The 23,685-nt window shown below is 43.6% G+C and overlaps 6 protein-coding genes across 12 annotated transcripts; 3 read left to right on the top strand and 3 right to left on the bottom strand.

Moving 5' to 3' along the window:
- Positions 1 to 471: 471 nt before the first annotated feature.
- Positions 472 to 23,357, bottom strand: Dok (docking protein homolog). Of its 2 annotated transcripts, none has more exons than XR_016197323.1 (4): positions 23,027 to 23,352; positions 21,653 to 21,973; positions 15,852 to 17,635; positions 472 to 489 (listed from the first exon to the last, which is right to left on the bottom strand). XR_016197323.1 is itself a non-coding variant. In XM_089263632.1 (4 exons), exons 2-4 carry the CDS (start codon positions 23,108 to 23,110, stop codon positions 15,932 to 15,934), a joined length of 2,109 nt encoding a protein of 702 aa, XP_089119758.1. In that variant the 5' UTR covers positions 23,111 to 23,175; positions 23,252 to 23,357; the 3' UTR covers positions 14,571 to 15,931. The 2 variants fall into 2 exon arrangements, 1 of the variants encoding a protein (XP_089119758.1); XM_089263632.1 differs by lacking the exon at positions 472 to 489 and having other exon boundaries at positions 14,571 to 17,635; positions 23,027 to 23,175; positions 23,252 to 23,357.
- LOC115565183 (uncharacterized) lies at positions 895 to 8,731 on the top strand. Of its 5 annotated transcripts, none has more exons than XM_089263848.1 (10): positions 895 to 956; positions 4,103 to 5,346; positions 5,702 to 5,883; positions 5,942 to 6,147; positions 6,221 to 6,666; positions 6,921 to 7,000; positions 7,062 to 7,160; positions 7,228 to 7,679; positions 7,741 to 7,910; positions 7,990 to 8,731. In XM_089263848.1, exons 2-10 carry the CDS (start codon positions 4,335 to 4,337, stop codon positions 8,472 to 8,474), a joined length of 3,132 nt encoding a protein of 1,043 aa, XP_089119974.1. In that variant the 5' UTR covers positions 895 to 956; positions 4,103 to 4,334; the 3' UTR covers positions 8,475 to 8,731. The 5 variants fall into 5 exon arrangements, with proteins under 5 accessions (XP_089119974.1, XP_089119973.1, XP_089119970.1 ...); XM_089263847.1 differs by having other exon boundaries at positions 5,939 to 6,147; XM_089263844.1 differs by having other exon boundaries at positions 5,936 to 6,147.
- LOC115565181 (uncharacterized) lies at positions 8,932 to 9,723 on the bottom strand. Its single transcript, XM_030390190.2, has one exon. It carries the CDS (start codon positions 9,563 to 9,565, stop codon positions 9,023 to 9,025), a length of 543 nt encoding a protein of 180 aa, XP_030246050.1. The 5' UTR covers positions 9,566 to 9,723; the 3' UTR covers positions 8,932 to 9,022.
- LOC115565180 (venom allergen-1) lies at positions 10,121 to 11,173 on the top strand. Its single transcript, XM_030390189.2, has 3 exons — positions 10,121 to 10,283; positions 10,345 to 10,745; positions 10,815 to 11,173. Exons 1-3 carry the CDS (start codon positions 10,149 to 10,151, stop codon positions 11,068 to 11,070), a joined length of 792 nt encoding a protein of 263 aa, XP_030246049.1. The 5' UTR covers positions 10,121 to 10,148; the 3' UTR covers positions 11,071 to 11,173.
- On the bottom strand, positions 11,647 to 14,032 carry Acsf3 (Acyl-CoA synthetase family member 3). The gene is made up of 3 exons (XM_030390191.2): positions 13,773 to 14,032; positions 13,504 to 13,693; positions 11,647 to 13,434 (listed from the first exon to the last, which is right to left on the bottom strand). The coding sequence occupies exons 1-3, from the start codon at positions 13,848 to 13,850 to the stop codon at positions 11,909 to 11,911; spliced, it is 1,794 nt and encodes a 597-aa protein (XP_030246051.1). The 5' UTR covers positions 13,851 to 14,032; the 3' UTR covers positions 11,647 to 11,908.
- LOC149090758 (uncharacterized) lies at positions 19,412 to 21,417 on the top strand. 2 transcript variants are annotated; one of them, XM_089263634.1, is made up of 3 exons: positions 19,412 to 20,755; positions 20,824 to 21,023; positions 21,075 to 21,401. In XM_089263634.1, the coding sequence occupies exons 1-3, from the start codon at positions 19,616 to 19,618 to the stop codon at positions 21,271 to 21,273; spliced, it is 1,539 nt and encodes a 512-aa protein (XP_089119760.1). In that variant the 5' UTR covers positions 19,412 to 19,615; the 3' UTR covers positions 21,274 to 21,401. The 2 variants fall into 2 exon arrangements, with proteins under 2 accessions (XP_089119760.1, XP_089119759.1); XM_089263633.1 differs by having other exon boundaries at positions 19,413 to 20,755; positions 21,095 to 21,417.
- Positions 23,358 to 23,685: the final 328 nt, after the last annotated feature.

The raw sequence follows: 23,685 nt of genomic DNA, 5'->3' as shown, positions 1-23,685 counted from the left end.
AGGGTATATTGGCTTTAACAATCCGTTCGTCTGAGTGCAATTGTTTTAGTATTTAAATTATTTTTAAATATATCATGAATTTACAACATTCAAAATATATGTATGTACAATATCATATATTTAAAAATATGTCATAAATTTACAAAATAAAATAAAATATATATAACAATATTATAAACTAAAACATGTAAGAACAGAACTTTGAATGTTCTTTTTACTCTTCTATACCATTCATCAAGGAATATATTTTACTGGTTATTTATTTAGTTCGTTTAAATGTGATGTGGCTTTTATCATAATCATGTCATATCTCATGTCAGTTGTAGCTTCTTTGCAAGTGCCTTTGTGAGCGGGCATTATGCAGTCGTGATCAGTTGAGTTCAATATTCTTACAGGTTTTTGTTTGTATATTTGTTTTTCATTTCGCGTCTGCAGCGTGTCTATCACGCTTTAGTGCCTGTCTCTCTCTCTCTCTTTCTCTCTATCTCTCTTTGTGTCCCTCACTCTTGATCCAAACATTCGTTTTCTTTTGGGATAGCAGGCGAAGAGGCCGCTTTGGTCCAATCCGCGCAGCCTATCCATGGCAATTGCATTCGCCAGCTTTTTAGTGCACATTATGACTTTTGCTTGTTTGCTTTATTGCGCTTTTCCACGCACGCACACTCACGCACTCACACTCGCACACACGCACGCACATTTAGTTACGTCTCTTGCACTTGCGAATGCATTTGTGTCTTTGTCTTCAGCCCCTCCCTTGCCCACCCCTTCGATTGCTTTTGACTTTGCCCCAGCGACTTCGTCTAGCGCCTGTATTTGCCGAAGTCGGCTCGGCTCGACTCGGCTCTTGGGCCGTCCATTGGCTTCCAGCGATGGCAGTTTCGGCGGCGCCTGATCAGTCGCGGTTTTTACTTTCATCGCAACGGTTAAGCAGCGGTCGTCATCCAAGTCCCAAACAGGTGGCCCTCGTGTCCAGTTAACAGTTGTGTGCCCCTTTTTTCCAGTGCTTTTGTTGTTGTTGTTGTTGTTGTTTTCTTCTTTTTTTTGTGTGTGTGTTGTTATTATTGATGTTGTTGTTTACTTCTTCAATTACCACCCAGCGCGCACCCATCACGCCCATTACATATGTACCTCAGTCCCCGCCGCAACATAGCGTGGGCCCATTGAAGTTGTTGCTGCTGTTTCGATTGGCAAACAATGGATTTGCAATATGTTGCAGCACTTTGCTTGCATATCCCCGCCCAGCTACAGCCCATGTGGGCTGTGCATTTTGAGCGTGGCAAATGGGTCCAAAAGCGTTCGAATGGATGGGTGATTTGTAAAATCAGTGGATAACGAGTGACTAACTAGATCTAATTAATGTTGATTTGATAAACTTGATCCCCGGCAGCGACTACTCGAAGGCCTAATCGTTATTTATTTGGGCTTTGTGCTCGTAGGTCTAAGATCAGGCAAAAGAAGTTATGCGATGATGTAATGATTGCAGATTTGAATTGCCTAGTCTGTATCTTATGCGGTATAAGATTGATATACGGCGTGTACATTTAAACTATTGCCCCGACAGTTAAGAAAATTTCGAAAGAAGATGGAATATTCAAACTTAATTAAGTAATAAATAGCATGTTATAATTATAGACTATCAGTTGAATCTTAATTTGATCGAATATAAATATATGTATGTAACTAAGCCAATAATAATGTATGTAACTAAGTCAATAGTGCGTCAGAAAATGATTTAGAATATTAGACTTAATAGTCCGGGTCAAAGGATTTACGTTTTTATAAATTTTACAGAGTTTAGTCAGTAACTACCTGTTGGGCAGACACTTTATAGTAAAAAAATATTTATATAATAATAATAATAGTAGCTCATAGTATTGAATTTATAATTATAATAATCGTCCTGTAGATAGTTTAGCTAGGTGACCAAGTGACCCAATGACAAGGATTTGGGTTTGAGTACCGAATTAGCTTAGCAGAGGTTAAAATATTTAGCTGACAAAAATAAGTAAAGGCGAATTGTACAGATTTAAAAAAAATTGAAGAAATTTTGTCAATAAGTGGTGCTCCTACTCGTGTTATATATGTATGTATGTATGTATATGATCAATAGCCAATTTCAGTTAACTAAACTCTTGTAAGAGATTAAAACAATATACTTGCTTATAGCAAAGCTGTTAAGAAAAAGGACACGAACATATGATACTAGGAATTAGTTAGTTGATAGAAAGGACATAATGTATTATAACTATTATTATATTATTATTATTATAAAAGACATAAATAGTTAAGAACTATTATGAATTTTCATCAACTTTGAAAATATTTGTGTATGATGATTCGTGTTTCATTCTACAAAGAACTTAAAGGACATTAATTGAAAGTCCTTGATAGAGTGGTACGAAATTATTATTATTTTTGAACAAATGCATAAAGAATATTTTATTAGTCGGTCAGAGCTTACATAAGAGAGACTTTTCTTATAAGAATGTAAAGCCAGTTGCTTACACCGCAAGATCTTGAATATTGATTAAATTATGATATTGATTTTTATAGTTTGCGCTTCACACAGTTAGCAAATCAATTACTCAGATCGTAAAACGAAGGAGATCGATAATAGGCTAATAATCAGCTGGCCCGCCAATTTCGAGCGATCAATATAGATCATATAGAAATTGCACAATAAGGTGAAAAGTGCGAACTGCACGCCCGAAGATCATCATCGTCGCACCAATGCGAATCGATGGCGAGATGCGGAAGTTATGTAAGAAAGGCTAGCTCGAGACATCAGTAGCAGCAACATTTTCCCGCTAGCAGCGTTCGGCACTCGGCTTTGGCCACAGCCAACGACCGACCGTTCGACCGTCCGATCGTCCGTCCGTCCGACCACTGAGTGCTCAGCGCAACACGTTTAACAAGTTTAACCAGGAAATTTTGTAATTTTCCTCTGGCTGCTTTCACAGCAACAGCCGCAGTAGTCGCCGCAGCTGCCAGGCTTTGGCAATCCGGGCAACCTGCGCCCGCCTAGAAACAATTAAAGCCATAAATGTGCAAACAGACGAAAATTAAAAGGAAAACGAAAACGAAAACGAAAATTAAAACAAGTAAGAAAGCTCTAGTCGAGACTGCTCGACTACGAGATCCCCTGAACCCTACAAGCAACTGATATTTCAAAAATAATTAGCAAACACACACGCACACACACACGCATACATACAAATACACGCACACACACACGCATACATACAAATACACGCACACACACACGCATACAAACAAACACACGCATACACACACTCGCATATACAGGCGATTGCGCTTGGGTTGCGCTGCAGTGTTGGAAATATAATGAAAACTTATTTGTTGAATAATTTAATTTCTAGACGTACGATCGTAATGAAACTTTCAGAACGTAATCATAATGTTAAAATGTATGTGTATACCGAAGCTCAAGTCTCTAGTATTTGATATACGACTTTTACAAAGATGAGGGTGAGGGGGTTGATTTAGGTGTGGAGGGTAAATTTTAACAAAAACCGAAATTGTATAAAATTCATCTTAATATACATTTTAAATTTGGAGACTCTAGCTTGAAAGGTGTAGGAGATATAATTATTTAAGTGATCTTCGATAAGGTTTTTTATCGATAAAAAAATATCGGAATGAGTTATCGCTTTTTAGTGATAAACTCGATCTGCGCGTGATATATACGGACATTTTAAAAAAAAGTTGAAGTCTCTAGCTCTTATATCTTCTGAAATCGACGCGTTCATACATACGGACGGACGGACGGACGGACGGACGGACGGACGGACGGACGGACGGACAGACAGACGGACAGGGCCAAATCGACTCAGCTTGTCGTCCTGATCAAGAATATATATACTTTGTGGGGTCTGCCACGCCTCCTTCTGCCTGTTACATACTTTTAACAAAACCATTATACCCTGATTTCCCATTTTCAATGGGTTCAGGGTATAAAAAATGAAAATGAAAATCGAATCGGATCATAAACAACTGCCCAATCGTTTATGTCCGAAACGGGGGGTTGGGCAATCGCTAGATATAAATATATGTTTATTGAACTCTAATCCTGTCTATATAGAAATCCATTGATTAAATCACATGAACTAAATACTAGAACGATGACAGCGAGAAGTGAGATTCGCAACTTCAAGCAGATAGCAAATAAAACGTGAAAAATCGAAAGCAAAACAGAAGAAGAGAAAATGCAGGAGAGTGTTTAGAGGACTCAACTGGAACGACATCAAGCTAAAGTTTAGGCTCGAGTAGCAGTAAGATCCAAGTGAGCAGCAGATCCAAGAGTGCCAGACACTATGTCAAGGACAATAGGACTGGGTGTGTTGCTGGTGATCCTGGTCGCTGGCCAGCTGGCTGCAGCGGTCAATCGAACTGAGCCTCAAGCCACAAACAGCTCGGAGCCAGTCAAGGCCTTGGCCTCCACAGCGCAGCTGGGAGACTTTGCGGCGCATCGCTTCAGCAGCCGCAACAACATAACCATCTTGCATGAGGTGGACGCCGAGGAGGAGGAGGAGGAGCCTCCTCTCACGCTCAACACTCACGAAGTGCTGCCACAGAAGCCGCTGAAGAAGAAGCCCTACCTGCCACTGGAGAAGCTGCTGCCCAGCATTGAGTATGTGAAGCCGCACCCGCTTAAGGAATACGAACTGCATCCGGTTACATTTGACTTCAACTTGGGCGACCTGGAGGACCTGGAGCATGAGGTGATCAAGAAGGGTGACCTCAGCAGCGAGGAGCAGCACGTCCTCAGCAATGGCAATGCACCCGAGCTGAGCTACAAGCCCACAAACCCTGATGACAGCGACACCGTCGATGTGGACATATCAGCGCTGCCCGACTCTAGCTTTCAGCCAACCACAACCACCACAACAACTACAACAACGGCAGCAACATCGACAACAGCTGCAACAACAACAACAACAGCTGCAGCAGCAGCAACAACAACAGCAGCAACAACCACAACGAGCAGCACCCACATACTGAAGATTTTGAAAAACAAGCCCTCTCCCAAGAAGGGCAGAGAGCTGCTGAAGCAAAGCGACGACGAGCTGCAGCTGAAGACCCTGGGCAGCACCATCAATAGCATCAGCCACTACCTGGGCAGCAATGGAACGGCGAGCGCGAATAGCAGCACCATGGCCGAGAGCCTTTACGGCTCGGCCAACTACTTTCAGATCGTGACCAATCTGTACGATCACTTCTACTGGCAAATCTCCGAAATACGAACCAGCGTGCGCACCGGCTGCGGCCTCGAGATGCAGGCCTACCTAACCGGACTGCACTCCAACTACGAATGGGCACAGAAAGGTGAGGCCACAAATGAATACTAAGTGGTTTTATAAGCAAAGAATCAGTTCTTATGAACATATTTCAGTTACCAAACAATATGGTATTTACTGTTTACTGTCGAACTCCAGCCAAATAGAAGGTTTTAATTAGATTTTAGTCTTGTAATACACATTTTTTGATTGATCTTAACTAGATGGATCTCTCATTCTCTGATCTAAGAAATGTGCCAGGATTTACATGACTAAATTATATCATATAGCTCAGGATTATTTCTTAATCACGATCGATATCGAACTCTTTCTCGATTCTGTCAATGAATCATATTTAATGAGCGTAGTAATCCTTAATTTCGTTGCCTGATCTGTAATTGTAGCGTACGATGCCTCGGGACGCTATCGAGGTCAGCTGCTGTTCGGGAATGACAAGTGGCTGGGGCAGCTGACATTCTGTATGGAACTGAACAGGCAGCTCTCTGGTAGCGGGGAACGGAAGCACTTCGAGCTGGAATTCTATGTGGCTGATATTTCGCTGCAAATGCCACGCCTCAATCGCACGGTAAGTTGTTAAATTTGAAAGTATTGCCTGCAATATTATAGTGCACATGCAGCAGCAGCTTCTGAGCCTGGGCGAGTGCCTGCCCAAGTCCTGCTCGGCGCACGATGTGCAATCGATACTCTCGCTGGACCCCTATGCACGGATGCTGACCATGCTTGGAGCGCACAACGCCAGCGCCCAGCAGCCGGCCCTTCAGGTGCTGCGCGTGCGCACCGTGCCTGGACTATATAGCCACTGGCGACAGCTCAAGTTCCAGGTATTCATGTGAGTAGTGCAACCAAGCAGCACCGACTTCGGCGAGCTAATGGCAGAGCCAACCTTATCTCTATGACTGCAGAAGCTTTCTGCTTACCCTGCTGCTGGTGATGATCGTGGCCACCTACTACCAGATGCGCATCGATGAGCGTCGCCTGGTAGCGGCGCCGATACCCGCGATCAGCGCCAAATGCGATGCCGCCAGCAAGAGCGGGGACTACGAGGCGGCCTACTACGGCAAGCCCTTCGAGCTCTTTCAAATGCGACCGCTGAGCAGCAACGGGCTTGTGGCAACGGACTCGACGCTGGACGCGCACATCGATATGAATGGCAATCGGCAACGGCATCCGGATGCAGCTACCAACTCAGCGGAGGCCATGCACGGCGAAAGCACAGCCTCCACGTCGGTGGCCACTGTTGTGGGCGTGGCGGGCAAACAGACGGACAAGAGTGAGATGACGGACTACCAGGTGGAAACGGGCAGCTGTGCAGGCGTGGCGGGCACCTACGAAGCCGAACAGCCCATAGGTTTGTGTCTACACTAAGCGGTTTGCATAAATGTGGGTGTTTGTCTTGGCTAAGGGAGTGGACTAGTCCACAAGAACTGTGGTGTAGAACGTGTCGAAAGGGTGCTTCCTTCCCTTGGAATTTGTTTAATTCGTATTTTTGCATTATGCATATATATTGGTGCGGACGTGGCATTTTATTTGGGAATAATAGAGTAATATCCATCAGCATACCATCTATATTATATGTATGTACATTCTACCCCTTTCTTATAGCTCTGCATCAGCAACTGTTGCTGTGCTTTGCACTGCAAACGAATGCCAAGGCCATACTGAACATAGACAAGAACAAGGAGGTAAGTCCTTACACACCTCCTTATCTAGAACCTTAGCAATCCTTGTCTACACTCCACGCAGACGCACACATCCTGTTTGCATGGCCTGCGCGTCTTCTCGGTACTCTGGACCATGATGGTGCACACGTATTTGCAAATGTTTGCGATAGGCGAGAATAAGGTAGCGTATGAAGCGACTCTCAGTACACAAGGTATTCCAATTTATCTCTGTCTGCTGTCTGCCTCAGTTCGAACGCGTTATCACGGAACGTTCGTTTTGGTATCAGGTCATTGGCAATGCCACCTTCTCCGTGGACTCGTTCTTCTTCATCAGCGGCCTGTTGGTCACTCTGCTCTATGTGAAGCAGGAAAGGAAGCCTGCGGGTCCGCCGTGCACCGTCTTCAAGCGTAGCTTCCTGGACACCATGATGATGTTCTTGTACCGCTATCTGCGCCTCACGCCCGTCTACCTCTTCGTGGTGTTGTTCAATGACTTTGCCGTCCGCCAGGGTCTTGACTCGTCCGTCTTCCAGCCGGCCAAGATCGAGCACAACACCTGCCGCATCTTTTGGTGGCGCAACATTCTGTACATCAACAACTTCTTTCCCCAGCACGAGATGTGCATGATGTGGAGCTGGTACATGGCCAACGATATGCAGTTCTATGTCATGGCTTGTCTATTGCTGGCGCTCTCCCGAAAGTAGGCACGGGTGCTTCAGTTAGTCTGGCTCTATTTAACCTATTGATGTCACTCTTTCTAGATACTTCAAGGCGGTGGCAGTGACACTGGTTGTCTTTCTGGTCAGCTCTTGGAGCGTTTCGGGCATTATTTCCTTGCAGCATCAATACACCCACAAGGTGGCGCTGCCCTTCGAGTCTTTTGACTTTCTCTACGACAAGCCCTGGCAGCGTGTGGGAGCCTATATAGTGGGTAAGTCCTATTACTGCCGTTGCTCTTCAATCTCTCAAATTACTCTCACTCTCTCTTTCTCTTTCTCTCACGTACCCAGGCATGTTTACCGGCTATGCGCTGTATAGGGTAAAGACGCCCCCGAAAATATCTAGGCGTCTTAATCTTAGCCTCTGGGCCTGCAGCCTGGGCGTTCTATTCCTGGTCATCTTTGGCGTTTGGCCAGGTGAACTGAGCGTCGTGAACACCGCCTTCTATGTGAGCATTGGGCATACGGCCTTCGGGTGTGGCCTCGTCTGGATAGTGCTCTCCTGCTGCTGGGGACTCGCGCCCACTGTCAACGCGATACTCTCCTATCGCGTGCTGTGGCCGCTGTCGCGTCTCACCTACTGCGCCTATCTGATCCATCCGATTATTATGTTCATCTGCTCATCGCATATGAGCGGCACCGTTCATCTCAACAATCCCATGATACTGACTACGTTTCTGGGCAACGCCGTTGTCTCCTTCGGATCTGCCTTTGTTATATCCGCACTATTCGAGGCGCCAGTCATACGCATACTCAAGATCTGCTTCAAGAAGTGAACTCTAGCGAACTTTACCGAACTTTGTTGGAATGAAATCTAGTTCTATTGCTTTTTTTGTGTCGTAATTTGTATTGTAAAGTGTATATAACTGTAGATATACGAGTCCGTTCCCATAAGTATATCGACAGGTTGCTAATGTTTAATATTAACAATTATGTTTAGCTATATCATTATGTTATGTTTCTAGTTGGTTTTGTGTGCGAGTGGTATGTTCAAGTTGTTTGCAAAATATACATATTGAAAAAGAAAACCAAATTCACAAGTTCTCAGATAGAGGTCTGGGCATTCAGATCAGTGGGTGAAGCTCCTTGAGTGATGCTTCCCAGTGCTTAGTGGGGTTGAAAGCGAAAGAAGTTTGATGAGTAAACCCCACTTGAACCCCGCACTTAGTGATTCCTCAACAAAGTACATGCACAGGCAAGAGAGTAGAGGTCACAACTCGAGCATTCGATTAAATTTGGATATCTGTGTCATTATTTATTGAAATAAAATGGAATACCGTCATCGCTGACACCACAATGAGAATAGCATGATTCGCTAACAACTTTACGATTTTGATTTTTTACTGGGGATATCAGCACGTTTGGGGTATAATAGGTTCTCTAGGAATGCATCCGTTACATCGAAATTGACACTGTAATAGCCTGCGGAAATGAGCTCGGCTTCCTCGTCGTCAAGCACAAAATAGGCATCACTGGCTGCCAATGAGTCCAGTTCGTGCTCAGGGTAGAGTACCTTGGTAGAGTCACGGCAGAACAGGCGTATTGCCAACTGGGCATTGCGTTTCGCTTCTAGGCAAAAGCTGAGCTCCTGCCCGGCTTCGGGTCGTTGACCAAAAGCACGATCGAGTTGAGCTAGCAGCCGACGAAAGATAAAGTTTCCATAGCGGCGGCGGTAGCTTTCATTCAGCTGCTGCCGGTACAGGGTGCAGGGCTGAAAGTGGGCCAGCACAATGTAAATGAGAAGGATCAGTTGCATGAGAACTAAAAAGCCAAGAGCCACCAATAGCGACGCCTCCACACTGTCATCCCAATCGAAAGTGAGTCGACTGTCGGGGGGATATATTGGTATTAGATACGTAACAGTCATTTTGGAAGCCGTCTGCCTGGATCGCTCGCCCGCTGAACCCCAGTTAAATTTAGTAATTTCGAATTAAGTTTGTGCCCGAAATATAGCGACACACACAGCGCACAAAACTCGAAAGGTTAAATAGAGTAGGCTATGTTTACTGAGCTACAGCAGAGCAAACTCTGCTCTGACGTAAGCCAAGCGAGCTACGTTGATCGAAATATGAACAAGCAAGAGTCGAGAGACTGCTCGACTAGAAGAGGTTCCCCTGAACGCTGCATAGAACTATCCAATCATTCTACGACATATTTAATGGGTTCTACCACGCCTTCTTCTTTCTGTTATATACCTTTTCAACAAAGTGACATTACTACTGGGTTACTACTGGGGGAGTACAAGTTGAGACTTAGCCCCAAGATATCTGATCCATGAGCTAATAGAATTCAATTACCCTTGGCAAATTAGTTTTCATTTCGAAAACCTTTCAGTTAATCCACTTGAAGCGGTTTCCCCATTTCGTTCCAGTGATAAGGCGTCACGATTTCCCTACGACGGCATGATATAAAGCAGTGCTCCAAGCGATTGTCCCACACATAGTTTCACGATGACGGAACGCAGAATCACCTGGCTGCTGGTTTCAGCAATGGCTTTGAGCTGCCTCCTCGAGGCAGCTGGGAAGCCCGACTATTGCAAGCTGTGTCGTAAGGGTGTGCAGCACATAGCCTGCGGCAACGATGAGGTTAGTGGATGGACTTGAGCTGCTGTCGTTGCTGTAGTGCATCTGTGGCTGCTGCTTGCAGAGTTTCTCCGAGGAGTGCCCGGCGGACGCGAAGCTTCTGGCGATTAGGAAGGAGGCGCAGCAGGCCGTTGTGGCGGCGCACAACGAGGTGCGCGAACAGTGGGCCAGCGGGAGGGGGCATGTCAAGGTGAAGGCCTGCCGCATGGCCACCGTCAGGTGGGACGCAGAGCTGGCGCGGCTGGCCGAGTTGAATGTGAAGCAGTGCTACATGGAGCACGATGCATGCCATAACACGGAGCAGTTCAAGTACTCCGGGCAGAACCTGTTCATTGAGGGCTACTGGGGCCTGGCGGCGCCCGATATATCCACAGTCTTGCGCAGCGCAGTCGAGGATTGGGCAACGGAAGGCAAAGACGTCAAGGCCGCGCATCTAGCCAAGTATCCCAGCAACTACAATGGACCGTAAGTCGCACATCCTATACACTATCCTGTGTACTATATCCCATATCCTGTATACAACTCCATGGACAGCACCATTGGCCATCTGACGATGGTGGCTCAAGAGCGAAGCATAGCCGTCGGCTGTGCCGTTGCCAACTTCCTGAAAGACGAGTACAACACGTTCCTGGTGGCATGCAACTATGCCACAACCAACTTTAAAGGCTGGCCAGTCTACACGGCCTGCAGCAAAGCCGGAGAAAAGTGCAAATCAGGCATGAACCCCAACTACCCGGCACTGTGCTCCATCAACGAAGACGTGGACTGCAACTTTGGAGATCGTGGATGATGATGGCGACTATAGCAGCATAACAATCCTTCAAAGGAGTTGATTTCTACATCAGCAAGCTACATATATCTCAGAATTCAATATAAGTATATACGTATGAACATTTCAGGTGTATTTTGTTGTTATTTGGTGAGTATTTTGAGCAGATGTATATATCCCTTAAGATGAATTAGGTTTGTTATTTAATGCTTCCCATTATAGTGACAATTCCTATATATGTATGTATATATATATATCATTAACATTTTGATTGATTAGGCACGTAATTCAGCTTAAAGGTTACGGCCGGATTATTGTTATTTTCCTATAATTAATATACAAGTATATGATTCTTATATTTCGTTCATATTACTGGGACGTTGACCTCCCCACTGGGACCTCGACACACCTGGGCAGAGAACATGCATGTGTTTGATCCGGCTCTTTATCTATACCTATTAATATGTTATACATAGCAGATAGCACCACAGACCGTAATATAGTATATGGTACGATACTTAGTTTAACCCTAAAAAGAAATCAATAATCAATAATTAAAATGCAAGTTTTAATCGAGCTACATAAGCAGCACCGAGATTTTGATGATAGCAGATTGATTAATAATTTGCCGGTATTCTTTGACAGTTAGCTAAAGGTTATCATTATTCTAAAATTTATTGAGCTTGTGTATGTAGTACTGCATTTGATGAATTTCTCGGTTGCAATCATTTGTAAAAGGAATAGAGGTTTCTCTTTATCTTTGAACAGTTAAAATAGAGGACACGAAAATTTTTGTCATCATTGTACGATCGGACAAGAGAGGATGTTGAACTAATAGATCGCTGGATTGATTGCTTGATTACTTGGCAACGATCGTTTTAAAGACAGTGGGGCGCTTATGGGCTGGCAGCTGGCTATAGCAGTAGGACTTGATTGTCTCCAGATCGACATCGGCATCGGGCGACAAGATGCAAATGACGCCCAAACGATGTCCCCATAATTTATTGGGTATGCCCAAGACGGCAACATCGTTGATGCTCGGATGTGAAATGAGAGCCTTTTTGATCTCGGATCCGTAGACCCTGTATCCACCCACATTGAACACGTCCGTCGTTTTGCTTAGGAAGATGAAGCTGCCGTTGCGATAGGCGCAAATGTCACCGGTTTTCAGAAACTTCTCGGCGGAGTGCTCCATCGGCGCGACCTGGTCAACTGCTGCGGTCGATCCTACCTTCACAGGGGTTATCTGCATCATTGCGTTGATCCTTCGGGGAAATAGATTCGCGCCAGCTATCTCCAGTTCGCCGACAACCGTGTTCAGCACTGGCATGCTCTTGGGCTTCTGGTCCGAGCTGGCGCTGTTCTCCGTGCTGGGCTCGCTCTTGCAGCTAACCAGCTGATCGCCTTGGTTGTTCACCAGGCGCGCTGTGACACCGATCAGTGGTGCGCCCAAGGTGCCCGGGCGGTAGTCCGCACTGCTGTTGGCCGACTGCTCGTCGAGGGCGGGGCCTAGCACCAGGCCCGTCTCCAGCATCCCGTAGTACTCGTAAATATTCTGCCCGGTTATCTCGCGCCAACGATAGAACACCGACTCCGGCAGCAGCCCGAATGCAGTGGCCATCAGCCGGATCTTCTGCTTGCAGTGATTGATTATGTACTCGACCATGCGCGAGTCCTGGGCAAACATTTTGTCATATTCAGCAATGAGGCGTTTGTAAATGATGGGCATGGCCAGGAAGATGTTCACGCGCTGCTTCGACGGGCTGTTGATGCCCAGCAGCGAGCTCCAAGCGGTGTGGCTGTCGAATTTCTGCTGCAGCAAGATGTTGCCACCCACACCGAGCAGAGCCCCAATGGCCGCATGCATGCGGTTCATCGAAATGAGCGGCAGCATCGAGTCGCTGGCCTTCAGATGCCAGCTGGCGACGAGGCAGCGCATCTGCGCCTCGATATTCCGATGGGTGAGCACCACGCCGTTGCGACTGTTCGAGGAGCTGGGCGTGTAGATCAGCATGGCCGGCGCGTTGGCATAATAGTCGTTGGGCAGCGTGCTCTCCGGTATGAGGGCCCCGTTCAGGCCCACCAGCTGCTTGGCATACATGGCCGTGGAGGCGACGCTCTCGGACGTGGGCACAAAGCTGTGATCCAGCACAATGCTGGCCGTCTGCAGTTTCGTGGCCAGCTCCTGGGTGATGGTCTCGCACTCGGGAGTGCCGATCAGCAGCTTCGCCTTGCAATCGGTGGCCTGGCTGAGCAGCTCATCTGCCGCTTGATTGGGCTCCAGCGGCACAGCCACCTGGCCCGAAATCCAGCAGCCCCACTGGATAACAACCCACAGCGCATTGGTGGAGCACAAAAAAGCGACATTCGACTGCGAGGCACTGCCTGGAATAGTACAAATTCGATATATCAATGAAAAGTGAATGAATTCTCAAAGGGACTCGCTGGGATTACCACAAAAGTTGGATATTTGAATGGCCAGCTTTTTGGCTGTTATGTAAAGCTGAAAGTATGTAAATTCTCCATTCAAGTCCTTGATTGCAATCTCATCTGGAAAGAGCATCGCCTTCTTGAACGTCGGCACCACAAAGTTGTTACGCTCATCCTCAATATAGCTGTTCCGCAGTTTCTCTATGAATGTGTCCTATTGCTCAAAGTGGTTCGAATTGAGAGCATTAACTATCGAGGCTATATGTGTTATTTATCAATTCGATGCCACTTACTTTGTGTACTAACTCGGCCGAACAGAGACGCACCAATGGACGCCATTGGAATCTTTGCAAGCGTCTCAATGACAACATTTTCCGGAAATTTCCCAATTATTTTTTCTTTTTTTTCGATGCTCAGTCAAATGAATTGTCGAACTTCAATGCAACAACAAAAAATAAAACTAACTCCAATTCGCTTCTACTTCACTCATATTCCACTGCCTACTGTGTTTGCAAAGCCTGCTGCGATATGCTTTTGCATCGTATTGAGCAATTCAGTATTTATTCGATTTTTATACTCGTTCATCATGCTAAAAGAGTATATTACTATCCGTGCGTCTATTCGGACATCAAATATTAAGTAGTACATTTTTTATATATATACAATCTTGTAAAAAGTTTTCTTGATACACACACATATGTGCCCAATGAGGACTAATCCTGAGATTTACAACTCTTTTTGGACTGTTAATGAAAGTTACGAAGGCGGTACTGCCTGATGATAATACTTTTATATACAAAATTAGATTCGCCATAATTTTTATACAAATATTGACTGTTAAAATGAAGTCAAGTTCAGATTACAGTTAGTACGTTTTCAAGAACAAATTTGAAAAAATATTTTATATTCTAAAATAAAGTCTTTCAATTTTGTAATAAACCATTTCATATAAAATTGTGATAAGAAAAAAAAAAAGAAACCGTCTCAATTTGAAAATTGCAGGTATATACTAGTTGAGTAACTGTTACACTTACAAATCTAATTAAAAGATGTTTCCAGTAATGAAAAAGCTGTTTGCTCATATATATAGATTAGTTTTATATAATTTTTATTATTTTTCGTTTGCTTTATTTACACATTTAATAGGGACAATAAAAAAATGTTTTATATATGTTTGTCTATGCATAAAAATAATAATAAAAAAAAAAAATAATATACTGTTGAAAGCATATATAAAAATAATCAAAGTACATTGGAAAAATCGCCACAATTTTGGTATATGCACAAATCGAAATACCAAATGTCGTTCACAACGACACCCAACAAAGGCGCCACAGATCAAAGCCCCGCTTTAACACGATATACAACTATATGTGCGCATAGATACATTGGCATACGTATTACTTATATATCTACATGTACATGCAAGTAAAAGGTGTTATTGCTGCTGCTGCTGCTAATGAGAGGGTTTGCTCAATCGCTATCTCTCATTAGAGTTATTTTTGTCTGCTTTCGTTCACATTCTAGTCTCGTATATATATAACATCATAAAGATCTTACTTAAGCTCAAAACAGTAGAAACACGCTCTACAAATGCAATTAGTAATACATTTTAGGATTAAGAGATTTGAGTTGAATCCATTCAATATTTCTTTACAATGGAATCGAAAGTCGGAAAATCTGAAGCCCAGAAAGTAGATATCTTTACAAGTAGTTCATTCAGTAACGATATGGCAACATTCTAGACTTTAGTCTATCTTAAATAACTTATGATTTTTCACATTAAAAAAAAAAACCAGATATATTTTACATTTAGTATACATATTCTAGTATTTCTCAGACAGAAAGTGTTAAAAATACCAAATATATAAGTGAATTTGTTAACAGTGAAACAATGATATTGCACGCCGGATCAAGTCAAAAAGAAATCTGCTTAAAACAAACTAAATTTGAGAGATTTGTTAAACGATCAGTCTAAGAATAGATTTGTGACTGCGAAACATTTGACATAAACAACAAAATACAAAATCAGTTAATGTAGTCTATAGTACAGAAAGGCGGTTATAATACATTCAGTTCTAATAAATTCAGCTGCAGTAGCTTAAACATATTTTCGAGAAACGCCCCTAATGTCTTCTACTGTTTTTTGAGCATGTTCTTTTTATTTATTTTAAGGTTTACTGTTGGGCTACAAATGCGACGAGAGCTCTGGAGATCCACTGGTTGTATGAAAATGATTGCCTAATAATGCGCACTGCTCGTCGCTCCCTCTTTCTCACTCTCTCTCTTTCTGTCTCTTTCTCTGTCTTTTTCGTTAATATTTTGTTCGTTTCTATTCGAATGGTTTATGTTTTCCACACGAGAACTACGACTTCAGAGTCTCTGTCTAACGATCTATGTCAGTATGTATCTGTCTGTGTTCTCTCTCACTCCCTCTCTCTCGCACGCGCCCTCACACACGCTTGGGCTTGCTGACGATCGTATAGTTGAGGCCGTTGTAGCTGCGATGATCGAGGGCGGCGTCGTTGCTTAGGTTCGTTGTGGGCGTGACACAGAGACCTGTGAGATTGCTGCCGGTACTACTATTGTTGTTGATGCTGCTGTTGCTATTGCTATTGCTGTTTGTGGCGGGCAGTGTAGTGTTGTTGTTATTATTACTAACATTTACATTATTATTATTATTATTATTATTATTAGTGTTATTGTTGTTGTTGTTATTATTATTATTGTTATTGTTGTTGTTGTTGTTGTTGTTGTTGTTGCTGATGGCAGTATTGTTGGCGGCTTTGCGCAGGACCCCATAGCCCAGATGACTATCGTCGGCCTTGCGAAAACTCTCCGTATCGGGACTAGCAATCAGTTCATATTCATTCGGCGGCGGCGGACTGCAGCGTACACGATTCGCAGGCAGTGTTACGTTCACGATGGTCTTGTAGCCGCTGGAGGTTTTGTTGTTCGGCGATAGAAAGTCGAGCCGATCGTAGTTGGCATCCGGCGATACCAGCACGCCCACGCCCTCGCCAATGTCAATGTCTATTATCTTGGGCGTGCTGCTGCCGCTTGTCGCGCCGCTGGTGCTCAGATCCTTGCGCTTGTCGCGCTGCGACTGCGAGCGCTGCCGCACAAAGTCGCTGTCACAGCTGATGGCCGAGGGTATGCGCTCGCAGTGGCGCACATCGCCAACGCCGCGCGTCTTCCACGCCTCGGTTATGTTCTCGATGGACTCGTAGTCACGCTCCAGCGGCAGCTTGTTGCAGCAGCTCTCGTTCCTCAGCGGCAGGTCGGGCGGGCTACCACCGCCGACGCCGCCGACGCCGCTGCCACCGCTGGCACGCAACGGATCTGGGGAGGCAGGCTTCAGTATCACAGCCGAGCCGCTGCTCTTGCCGTTGGCATCCGATGGCGACGATGTGGTTATGGCAACCGGTTCATACTTCAGAAGATTCTTATATTTATCACATTGAGTTATTGTGCCAGCCAGTACAGTAGCTGGAGCTGGTGGCAGTGCAGCCGCAGCAACGGCTGCCGCCGCGCCCATGTTGAGCTTCTCGAGGGGCGTGGGCAGCTTGCGCGGCGGCTTGTTGGGAATGTGTTTGCCGGCTGCTTGCGATGGCACGGACAGGCTGATGCTGTTGGCGCTGCCGTTCGCCGAGAAGTTGTTCAGCGAGTCATTGGAGCTGATGAAGCCGCGCAGCGAGATGCAGCTCTGCGTTGAGTTGATCTCGAATTCGCCGGCATGCGGATTGCTCGAGGGCGACGGCGGCAGCGGGCTGCGCGAGCCGGGCTCCATGCAGGCGGCGGCACTGAACTGATTCTCGACGCACTCGATGCTGCTGAGGCTGTCGCCGCTGATCAGCTTCTTCATCGACTTCATTTTGGCGGACATGCAGCGAAAGACCTCCTGCGGATTGGTGTGGTCCAGCGTGAAGACGCCCTCGCCCGTCGTGCACTTGCGCCCGGCCTCAAACTGGAACTTACCATCCCTGTAGCCGTACTTGCGAATGAATCGATACGGCCACATGGCAATCGTCACGTTCAGATCCTCCGACTTCAGCTGCAGCTCCGTCGGCGTCATCTGCAGCATATACGTGCGCGGCTCGATGTTGCACCGAATAGACGCCTCCGATGGTATCAGCGTTATAATAAACAATCCGTCCTGTTGATTAAACCAAATGGACATGTATTAGTAAGCACAACGGTCATTCCGGCCACGCGATTCTGCCTCGGCCAGCTGTTTTTTCTTTGAGAAAAGAACGAGCCACAAAAATGAAACAGAAGAAAGATTTACCCACAGTTGGTGCGTGTTTGTTTTTCTAAGCGATAAGCGAATTTTTTTCTTCTCCTATTTTGCGTATGCATTTGATGATTATGGAACTTTTGGGAAAACAAAACAGTTGTGTTATTTCTGCTTATCGTATTCCCAAACAAAACACAATGAATTGCTTTCTTGTTTTCTCACTAAATTTTTTTTTTTTTTTTTTTTTTTGCATTGTGTACATATTGGCAAAAAAAAACAAGTAAGAAAGCTCTAGTCGAGACTGCTCGACTACGAAATCCCCTGAACCCTACAAGCAACTGATATTTCAAAAATAATTAGCAAACACACACACACATACATACAAATACACGCACACACACACGCATACACACACTCACATATACAGGCGATTGCGCTTGGGTTGCGCTGCAGTGTTGGCAATATAATGAAAACTTATTTAATAATTTAATTTCTAGACGTACGATCGTAATGAAACTTTCAGAACGTAATCATAATGTTAAAATGTATGTGTATACCGAAGCTCAAGTCTCTAGTATTTGATATACGACTTTTACAAAGATGAGGGTGAGGGGGTGGATTTAGGTGTGGGGGGTAAATTTTAACAAAAACCGAAATTGTATAAAATTCATCTTAATATACATTTTAAATTTGGAGACTCTAGCTTGAAAGATGTAGGAGATATAATTATTTAAGTGATCTTCGATAAGGTTTTTTATCGATAAAAAAATATCGGAATGAGTTATCGTTTTTTAGTGATAAACTCGATCTGCGCGTGATATATACGGACATTTTAAAAAAAAGTTGAAGTCTCTAGCTCTTATATCTTCTGAAATCGACGCGTTCATACATACGGACGGACGGACGGACGGACGGACGGACGGACGGACGGACAGACAGACGGACAGGGCCAAATCGACTCAGCTTGTCGTCCTGATCAAGAATATATATACTTTGTGGGGTCTGCCACGCCTCCTTCTGCCTGTTACATACCTTTAACAAAACCATTATACCCTGATTTCCCATTTTCAATGGGTTCAGGGTATAAAAAAACAAACAAACTGTTCATGTACGTATGTTATAAGAGTATCTTTCTTTTTTAGCTATTTCGATTTCAATATAACCATAACCGCAAATTATGGATATTTATTTATTAAGGGAGTGCCTATATGTTTTATTGCGTCTCAATTTAATACAACTTGAGCTTTTTACTGGTTTTCTTCATTTAGAATTTTGTTTTCTGCCAGGGCCGCAAATGATACAGATAATAATAACATAAGAACAGCTCTAGGGTTCTTTTAGATACATCAATTTTGGACGCTTTTACGGTCTTATCTGCTCCATACACTTTTTCTCATTCGTTTAGCTTTGTGGCTCGTTTACATCTATTTCTATCCTATTATATGTGATATATCTATCTATCTTACTGTCACCTCTCCTTCATGCTATTTTTACTCTTTAGAAATCCTCTGTATTTGTATTTTAAGTTAGTTACTGTCTATTCTTATATTTTTCTTCGTTCTTCAACCCTACATACATATATTGTATTTACTCTCTCAAAGGTTTTTACTAGTTTGCGAATTTACGCTTGGCTTTGGGTTTTGTCAAATATTTTTCAGCGTCATGTACTCGAATTCATGTAGAGCCTCGGTTGGCCTTGAATGTAATTTCAACAAACGTATTCCTTTTCGAAAACATTGTTGAATTATTTGCTAAAAACATTTCATAAATTTAAATCGAAGTTGATTGTATGCATATATATTTATTTTGTTTTTTTTTTTTTAATTAAATTTTTTTATATAATAGAAGTTTAGTGTATGTATATTCACTTTGGAAAATTCTAAATTCAACTTGCGCAGAATGGAGGCAAAGTCAGTCCAATTACCGAAAGTTGAATCGAAGGAACTGGATGCAACGAAAATTCCGAAAAAGCCGAAAAAGCCAAAAAAGCCGAAAAAGCCGAATGTGTATAATAAGCTCTGGACACCAATACGACCAACAGACGAAAGGTATGCGAAAGTGGTGAACTCGGAATACCGCAAAAGGGTTACCAAATTTGTAAACAAGCTAATAACGCTGAGCCAGCTAGAGCCCGACAGCGAGGAGGAAAGGAAGAAAGAGATTGCCGAGGAAAATCGCGAACTATTTGGGGATATGTTGAAGCGATATGAATTAATCAAAGAAGGAATCAACAAGACTGAAAAATTCCCTAAACATTTTTGTGGAACGTGCACTGAGCTTCAGTTGGTTAACGATCGGAAGCGTGGGGATATCTGCGATTATAAGCTCGCGCATCCCATACCAATTACAGAATGCTATACTGGTACACATGCTATCGACGAATCTCCAGCAACGCTAGAGCCAACGAAGGAACGGAGAATCAAGAGATTCCCCATAACAGAGCTCGTACAATATTTGATAAATGAGCCACTTGGGAGCCGAGCCAGGAGTGACTCGGATAGGTATCGCTATACGCAATTTAATATGACTGAAGAGCTCTGTCGTCGGTTTACCCAGAATATTGGACCTACAATGGCCGTTTATGTCGATGACAAAAAGTTTTTCTGCCATTCCCTGCTGTTGATCACTATGTCTGAATTTTTTAGAAATCGTGAGTTCTCACATGAGCTTCATTTGCCTGGCTCGAAGATACCGGCTCGCACCTTTGTCGAAATCTATCGCTGGATGATCGAGCCGATTCAAACGGTCTCGCTCACCCAGCTCGTTGAGCTGTTGCGTGGCGCCCATTTCCTGGCCATCAAGGCGCTAAGCAATCAATTGTGGAAATTCACCCAGGAATTGCTTAAGGATCGAAATCGTATTATCATCATGTATTCCCTAGCGCAACGCGTGTGTACTCACGTTGAGACGATTCTAACGCCCTATATGGGGTACGTTTTTTTGCGGTATGTGGGCAGCTCCAATTTTCTGAAACTGGAATTCAGCAGTGTGAAACGGCTTCTAGAAGCGGACACGCTGGGAGTGAATTCGGAATTGGAAGTGGGTATACTGCACTGATATCAATTGATAACCAATTATGATCCATACTCCCCTTTCGATGTCGACAGGTATTATATGCAGGGGTGCTTTGGCTGCAATACGATTGGCCACTCCGTAAATGCTTTGTAGGCGGTGTAATGAGTGCTGTACGCTTCAAGTATGTACCAATTGTGTTCTTAGTGCGCATCGCCCAAGTCGAGCATACATTGCCGGTAATGGGAGCCATTCGACGTTGTTGGACGGTGCACAAGCAGATATACGATGGACAGTGAGTACAGTAGAGGCTAGTTATTGGCTAGCAAACATGATTAGTGATTAGCTCTCCACTTAAACTCATAGCATCCGTCAACGTCCAGCAAGTTCTAAAGATGATCAGGGCGACCAACCTCGCGAATACATCTTCGATCCATCTTGTCCCTATCATCATGGCTACTATTGTAGAGAAATGCGCTATATTTCCTACAAGCAGTTCCTCCTATATATCAAATGGTTACAAACGCTCCCAGGACTACAGCTAGAGGGTCTCAGAGGCTATAAAGCCAATGACATTGTCTGCTGTTGAATCTGCCTGCGATTTAATACAAAATTGTGGTTTTTTAAACTAAACGAATTTTTACCAGTATTTAATCAACAATCTTTTGGATGGGGATATTATTTAATACTTCTCTGACACCTATAATATATGCTGCTAATATAGACTACATACACTACTTCTACATACACTTCTACCTCTCTATTTTCTTGAATCTCATTTCCTCATTCTCTTCTTAAAGCAATACAAGCTGATTCAGACTAAGCTCAATTTCCATATAATCTGCTACATTGCAAATGCAATGTAGCTTCGGCAAATCTTTTCTTGTCTCTTCTTTCATTCATCCGTTAAATTTAGTGACTTACAAATGAACTGCAATATAGATCATTATCCTCTTCGATGGCACCGTGGGCGGCATGAAGGCCGCTGTTGTCGCAAAACGCAACCGTTTGGAGTGCTGTCACCCAATCCTTGAGCTCCTCATCGCTATTCGTATTCAGCGTAAGTTGAACATTACGCTTGACAATCTGTATGAGATTCGCTGGCGGCGGCTCCTGTGTGATCTTTACGCAATTCTCAAGTGTAAAGATCTTTGGATTCTTGTCATCCTTATTCTCGCATATCTCCAGGCGAGCAATGCCATGGCGACTGGCTTTGAATAGGAGACAATAACGGCTGCATGATTTCTGGAAAAACAAAATAGCCATATTTAGTAAGGATATTGCAGAAATATATGTATATGTACATATGTAAGAATATATTATAACGGTAAGTTCTCAGCCATGTTTTTAGTATCTTATTAGAGGTCTCTATGTAATCGGTCTAAGTCCTTTAATATTAGATAATCGTATAGAATATAGAATATACATATTGACAGCTGTAAAGCTGTCATAGATTAAAATGAATAGAGTTTAAATTATGATGTGTATGTATTTATATTGATGCGAGTTTGATATATCTTTGGCTTTTATTATGATAACTCTTCGAGTACATCTCGATGATTTTGTTGTTTATTAATTTGGTGTTAGCCTCGCACTAACCATTGTAAGATCGAGTTTTAATGTTGTGCTAATCAAATTTCCAACGAAAATTCGAGCGTTACTTACATAACAAAACAACAACAGCAAACATAAGTATTTGTAGCTGGGCACGGCCCCAATCCTCAAAGCTCAGAGAGACATGAAGTCGCTTAAGCACACCAAAGAATTCCCTGACATATGGAAATAATTGTATATATATTTATATATACATATATATATATATCTATCTATATACATGGATGAGTCCCAAAAAACAGCCGTCATCGCGAGCATTTACACATACACAAATATATGTATGCATATAAGCAGACACCGTCTGTGTGTTTGTGTGCGTTGCATGTGTGTCTCAGGCGCGCACACGCAAATCGAAAATATGTTCGGCTCGCCGTTTGGCATGCTTCTCTCTTTCTCCCACCTTATGCGACTCATTTGTATGCAACAAGTATGCAGATGGAGATATCTACACAAACACACACACTCACACACAAAGGCACGCAAGTCTGTTCACACATGCATACATACACTCACACACACATACACATACTCTCGCAAACGCACACATGCACATGGCGAGGGTCCTGTTGTAATACGCAATTGCCAAATATGTTAAAATTGCATTTAGAATATTTAAGGGCATTGCACATTTGTGCATTTAGTGTGTTAGTTGGTAATAATGCAAGTTCTTTGGCAGGCTCTTACCTTTTTCGAGATACGATTTAGCGAAAATCCAGTTTGTGTTGGAACATTAAGATATCCAGCCAAAACAGGTATTTCAACATCCATTCTGTTGAGGCCCGTTGCCGATGCTTCTCGTTTGCGTAGTCAATTGGCCAATAACAATATGCAATCTTGTCAGTTTTCATATATGTTAATGATTTGTATTACTTGACGAATTACAATTTGAGATTCACACTTCATATTTACATTTGACCGCAACAAAAATAAACGCAACCGCAGGCCCACAATTCGAGTAACTTTATTTATTTATGCGCTTCCAGAGCTGCATTCTATGTGCTGCAATCGAAATCGAGTTATCACGCAGCCTAGCGATGGAGGCACTATCGAACGCGCTGATCGCCAACGATCACGATTGCATTGCATCATCGATGACAATTTAAATCGAACTACTTGATATTCTTCAGCATAGATATAAATTTTTTCAAAGTATTTAATATTTAGAAATAAATAATGAGGTTAAGTGGTTGACAAAACGAAAGCACATTCAAAATTAAACATTTCGCCGCCTATAGTAGCCATACTGAGAACGATAGGTATTAATGGGACCGCCATGCAAATTCGCCTGTGCGGCCAAACATGAACAGACGATGTATCGATATGTTGCGGAGAGTGGCACTGCC

The sequence above is a fragment of the Drosophila navojoa genome, chromosome X (assembly GCF_054131105.1).
Source record: "Drosophila navojoa isolate 15081-1374.11 chromosome X, UAZ_NAV_1.0, whole genome shotgun sequence".
Classification (NCBI taxonomy): Eukaryota; Metazoa; Arthropoda; class Insecta; order Diptera; family Drosophilidae; genus Drosophila; species Drosophila navojoa.
The sequence above is the reverse complement of the archived record's forward strand: the minus strand, read 5'-3'. Positions and strand labels throughout refer to the sequence as shown.